Here is a 6,000-nt window from a genome sequence, read left to right as displayed (position 1 = left end):
CCTCCAATCCACCCAATTTCAGAATATTTATACAATAATCTGTTTTCAACTGACCACCCTGACGCTATAAAGCTGAAGCTACCTGTAACTGAAAATCTACAGGAAGAGAAAAGGTAAAAGATTAAGTTTCGTAATCATAAAATGGTAAACAGTTAGTTTACATACTACTGTACAGTATCTGCATAAGACGTCATGACTCAAAGTGTGGTTTATTGTGTTGCATGTTTGTGTTCTATTGAGATTATGGGGGTTAGTCTGTCTCATATAACACAACGGCAGGCGGACCGCCGCGACGGTTGGAGTATTCTCGGTCGCATTTAATGGCAACGTCAGCTCAACGATTTGGTTCAAACCACCAAATGTAGATGGGCGTGCCGACAAGCGTACTGATGCGGGATTAACGCTAGGATGAGAGAGAGTCTGCCTCATATCACAAAGGCAAAACTGTCCTGTTTCAAAATAATGCTAAAATATCACCTAATACTGTCACGCCCTCTGCAGCCAGAGGGCGCTCCTTCTCTGTCCTGTCCCTAGTTTCCGGTCTGCTGTCCTTCCTGTCCCTCTCTTTCCCTTGGGCTATATATTTCCGGGTCTTGCACTCTGTCCTCGCTCAGCATTGACGTTCGGATGTCCTGAGACCCGGCTAGCACCAGGGTGCCCCACGTCCGCTCCCTGAGGGCATAGGTTTCTATACGGCATTCCTGAACTCTTTGCACTATTGAGCCCGGGCCTTTTTCTGGTCTCGCCGCTACGCATATGGGTCTTTTTCCGCTCTCCTACTCCCCACGGTTAGTCCCTTTGGACGTCCGTGACAAATACCACATTAGCAGGAGACGAACAGAAAATATTTTTGGACTATTAGTCAAATGATTCAAGAACAGATTCTTGTGGGACATCAGATGTGATGAACTATGTTGAGGACTTTATATGACTAATTTAAAAAAAATATATACTGTACATCCATTTCAATCTGAAAATCCACACAGCTAGTGGCTTGTGAGATATTGATTTACTTCTGTGGAAAATACTGAAAAATCAGCTTTTAGAGGGTAAAAACTCTTAGTAACATGTAACAAAATACTTAAAGTATTAGTTTACCCCAGATTCTAGGGAATAGAAGTTTTCCTAATTGTTTACAGTGAATGTGACAGAGACTGTAGATGTTCAAGTAGGTAGCTGCATGAGCATGCGTTCCAAAGGAACAAGTAAAGGTTTATTCCATGCTGAAAAGAAAAGAAACACAATGTTTCCACACCCAAAGAAGGGTCCAGAGCTGAGACATTGTGTTTATTTTCTTCTCTTTTCAGCATGAAATAAACCTTTACTTGTTCCTTTGGAGAGACTGTAGATGTCTGTTTAGAAATAATTCATTGGCAGGATAGTTTTCTGTTTTTTTAAATGGACATTTTTAGTCAGTTCTTTTATTTAAATGTATGATACAGAAAAAGACACTATATTATATACAAATAAGATAATATGGGCCATCAGCAAATCAATTATTTGTCAGACCTAACCATCAAAATGTTCATGTACTGTAGTATTTCAGAGTAACATAATAACGTAATAAAGAGAAAATGTTCAGCTACACTGCCCTAGTCATTTTAAAGTTAAAGTTAAAAATGGAGACATTAAAATGTATTAGAACATACAGCTATAGAAAAAGTAGATAACACAGTGGAACACATTGGGCAACACCAGCTGCAAAAGAAAATATTTACAGTAAAACTTCATTCATTTTCAATTAAGGAATTTATAAATTATATATCAGACAAAGGTAAGAAAGTCCCTTTAATTTAATTTTCTTACACATAGTTAAACACACATACATAGACATATAAAAAGAAGTTCAAAATGGAAATTACAGTAGAAATCAGTGTTTCTGTATTGCAGAATAGATTCTGAGATACCGTCTCCATTTTAAAAATATTTAACACAGCGTTATGGAACCAATTGTTTCCAACTATGACCTTTAGTACACAGTCAAAATGGACCTGCCAATATGACTGGAGAAAGAGCAAAATCACAAGATTAAGGATGATCAAAGTTTTTCCATGCAAAATTGTAAGGGCCAATCAACGGTGTCAAATTGCCAGTGTATATTACAGGACACACTGGCTTTGTGTAAAGAAATACATACTGTACAAAGGCATTTACTGTACATACCAAACTATGTACATATTGTATAATCAATACCTTGGTTTTAACAGAAAACATGTCCTGACACATATGGAATAAAATGAAAAACTGATAAGGTGAACAGAACAATATTTAAACAGAGAGACCACAGATTTCCCTTATGAGCAAAAATTAAAGAGCAAAGCTTCTTTATTGAGGCCTGAATTTCAATTCAAATTACAGAGCTCTGTACTACCTCTTAACCCCTTTAATTTCACTGAAATATGGCACATTCCACAACTGAAAACCACATAATTCACAGGGTCTACATGCTTCACTCACAGACTTAAAAAGATGTTTTCAAATCCAGCATGGCTGGCCATCAGCATTTTATCTTCAGAAGGGATGTTAAAATATCAAAGTTGTAAGAGTTAAATGGAAGACTGAGAGAATCAAAGTCAGACAGCTTAACATAAGGACAAATTGTTAGCAATATGTTAGGAATATTAATAATCCATTGTTGACAATAAGATTAAATTAATTGCAACACATTTTTAAAGGATTAAGAAGTATGCATGAGATAAAACAGATAAGTGTTTCACCAAAACAAAATACATTAAATGTGCAATTCCCTGACTGATGATTTTCACCTTGATTTCTAACCTAACTGTGTTAGAGCTGTAAACCTGTAAAACTTCATTTGCTTTCATTATATTAAATATTCTTACATTCAGGTAAAAACAATTACTGTATGTTTTGATTTCTTGTTCCTCTAAAGCAGCAATAAATTGAAGCCAAGCACTTACTATTTTAAAGGGGCAGAACCTTTTGTCTAAAAAATGATACTATTTTACTCCTGATCTCTTTTGTTTTAAGTCCATATATAACTGGATTCATAATTGGAGGAAATATTAGGGTAGAGGCCCCAAACATTCTTCTTAAAAATGGTGAAGCCCTCTCAAAGCGATATGAAAGTATTGTAAAAAGACCTGTAATTTCTAATATGAGAAAGACAACTAAGTGAGTAGCACAAGTCTGAATAGCTTTGCTCTTTGCATCAGAATGCTTGCTCTTTAGACAAGTCAAAAGTATCTGAAGGTAAGTAAAGGTGATCATTCCAACAGACACTACTTGCATCAAAACTGTTATAAACAGCCCATAAATATTATTGATGGTTGTGTCTGAACAAACCAATCTTAGCAGAGATGGGTTGTCACAATAAGTGCCTGATATCATGGACTGGCATCGAGGCAGCCTCAGAAGAAGAGAAAAAAGCACAATCATCATAATCAAGTCTGTCACCCAAACCATTATAATAATTTTCATTATATAAGCATTTGTCATGATTGCATTGTACCTTAAAGGACAACATATTGCTACATACCTATCATAAGCCATTGCTGTCAGAATAAGTGCAGAGCCACCTGCATAAATGTGTATAAAGAAGGCCTGGGTGACACAGGCAGGGTAACTTATTGACCTGGAATCAATTAAAATTTCTTTCATTAACTGAGGAAGGAAGGCAGTTGCCCCAATGAGATCATTGATGGGTAGATTAATGAGTAGCAAATACATGGGCTCATGAAAACGTTTTTCCAGAGCAACTGTGAGAAGAATAGCTAGATTACAGAACAGAATGATGCAGTAGCTTAGCATTCCAAAAATAAAAGCTGGATAGACTCTATCCTGTGGTATTGCAAAGCTTTCCAGGATCAAACTAGATGTGAAATCCAAAGTGAAGTTATCCATTGTGATGTTTTCAAAATGTCTCCCTAGAAGAAGCAAGAAAAAGAACTTAGAAAATTAAAAATGATCAAAGTAATTTGATAAAACTATTACCTAGCTTTACTGATTCACCAGATTTGTTCATATGCTGTACAGGTAACAGATTTTGACAGGTTTTGAAAGAACCAAACAAAAATGTCATTTCAGAAGACATTCTGAGTCATGTTGTAAAGGGCAAAATATCCTGGAATCTGGTAAAGTATTCCATAAAAGAAATACATTATTTACTTACAGTACTGATACTGCAGAATAATTAATTGAATCAGTACCTATTCTCTTTCTGTTGTACTGAAAATAACATGGACCAGCATTATCTCAATAGGGTTTCTGAAGTAATTTATATTTCCAGAGAAACATACTGTAGTAATACAATTATAATACTAAATAGATTGGTATCCTATTTCAGCTCGCAAAGAGTTTTGTTTTGTTACAGTTTTGTTACTAAAATTCTGACTTACAATGTCATCACAATCTGTGAAAGAGAGGCTCCTTTTCTTTTACATCTCCTGTGATCTAGTAATATTTGCTAAAGACTCCATGATGATTAAAGGTGAGTATCAAAAACATGAAGAAAAAAATCTATGTTTAATAATCATTGCATTTTGAATAAGTGAGCATGAATAGATCTAATAATTGCTCAGCACTTACTTAAAAAAAGGTGTCAGCTCCAGTCTCATCTCACAGATCTCAGTCTAATAAGCAAAAGCATAATAAACTAAGCTCTTATTTCAATGCACATAACTGCAACACGTCAGCTCCTTTGAGAGCCCAGGAAAGTATCCTGTGAGTGAGATGTAGTTATATATAAATCATTAAACAGATAGTTGGTTGTTATGTCTTGTGAATACTCCCGAGATTTGTGTCAACAAATGTGAAGAAATCTAAGGTCTTTTATCCAGAAATGTATAAAGATATGAAGATATACACTTTGTCCTTTGAATATACAGTATATATACTGTACTATGCTAAGTGCTTCATCATGAAAGTTTTGCTCTCAGCTTCAAAATTACCAAATAATCATTACCAAGCTTGGAAAAAACGTGTCAATCCTGGAAAATTAAAGAAGTACAGTCAACTGTTTGTGTTTATGAGGCAAGCACATGTACAATAGGGCATTTCAGAAGATTTCTGTGTTTTCAGAGAGATCAAGACAAACATAAACTGTGAAAACTGGAATTTTATCATGGCAAGTGAAGTCCTATATAGGACCTCTTAAAGATTATATTTGTGAACACAGCTTTTTGTTTGCACAAAGAGGAAATGAACATATAGTATACGTGTTTAAAGGGATTATCGTTTTCTGGTACAACATTAGAATTAAAGCCCCAGGAATATGCTGTATGAAGATGAATCTGAGTATATACAGTATCGGATATTCTCAATTAACCCTGAGGACCAGTTGTGAAAAACAGACACTAACTTAACTGGATTCCGTGTTTTGGTTAACTTGGTAAACTTGTTCACTTTTGGAACAGTTGTGGTATAGTTCAGATGTGGACTAACATGGAATAACATGGCTATCATTAGAGTATACTGTATGTCTTCTGCGACAATAAAACCCAGTGTGAATGATGCCAATTTATTCTTAAAGCAAATCCACACATAAATCAGTGTGAAATATATATTAACCCAAATATGATTCTGCATCATACAAAAAATAAGAGTATGAGAAAAACTAAATAGATATAAACTACAATATCAATGTACATTATGTATGAAGTCTAAAATATAGCACAGAAGAATTCCAAAATATGTTTGTTAAATTAAATGCACATTGAATTTATATTTAGATTGGATATTTTTGTGAATATAAAAACTACTGTTTACTTCATGTTTCTGAGAAGTAAAACAGTGTACGAAACTTACTGACATGGTAATTTCCTCTTTCAAAATGTTTTTTTTTTAAATTTCCAAAATAGTCAACCCACCCATAAGATTTTTGCTTTTCTGAGTATTCCTAGCAGTAAGAAGATGTCAATCAATCTAAAATCACATGGAAAACAAAAATACAAATACTATGTTTTTCACCTAAAATGCACTGAGCATCAAAAAAACACATCACTTTATTCATCCAAGTGTTTTTAGAAAATATAAAATGGA

The 6,000-nt window shown here is 34.5% G+C and overlaps 1 protein-coding gene across 1 annotated transcript; it reads right to left on the bottom strand.

The window, feature by feature from the left end:
• Nucleotides 1–2,925: 2,925 nt before the first annotated feature.
• Nucleotides 2,926–3,864, bottom strand: LOC102696627 (olfactory receptor 52N5-like). The gene has a single exon (XM_006628163.2). The coding sequence runs from the start codon at nt 3,862–3,864 to the stop codon at nt 2,926–2,928; it is 939 nt and encodes a 312-aa protein (XP_006628226.1).
• Nucleotides 3,865–6,000: the final 2,136 nt, after the last annotated feature.

The sequence above is a fragment of the Lepisosteus oculatus genome, chromosome 5 (genome assembly GCF_040954835.1).
Source record: "Lepisosteus oculatus isolate fLepOcu1 chromosome 5, fLepOcu1.hap2, whole genome shotgun sequence".
Classification (NCBI taxonomy): Eukaryota; Metazoa; Chordata; class Actinopteri; order Semionotiformes; family Lepisosteidae; genus Lepisosteus; species Lepisosteus oculatus.
The sequence above is the reverse complement of the archived record's forward strand: the minus strand, read 5'-3'. Positions and strand labels throughout refer to the sequence as shown.

Coding starts and splice junctions, on each gene's coding strand:
- LOC102696627 (XM_006628163.2), bottom strand. CDS start 3,864: ATGGATAACTTCACTTTGGATTTCACATCTAGTTTGATCCTGGAAAGC.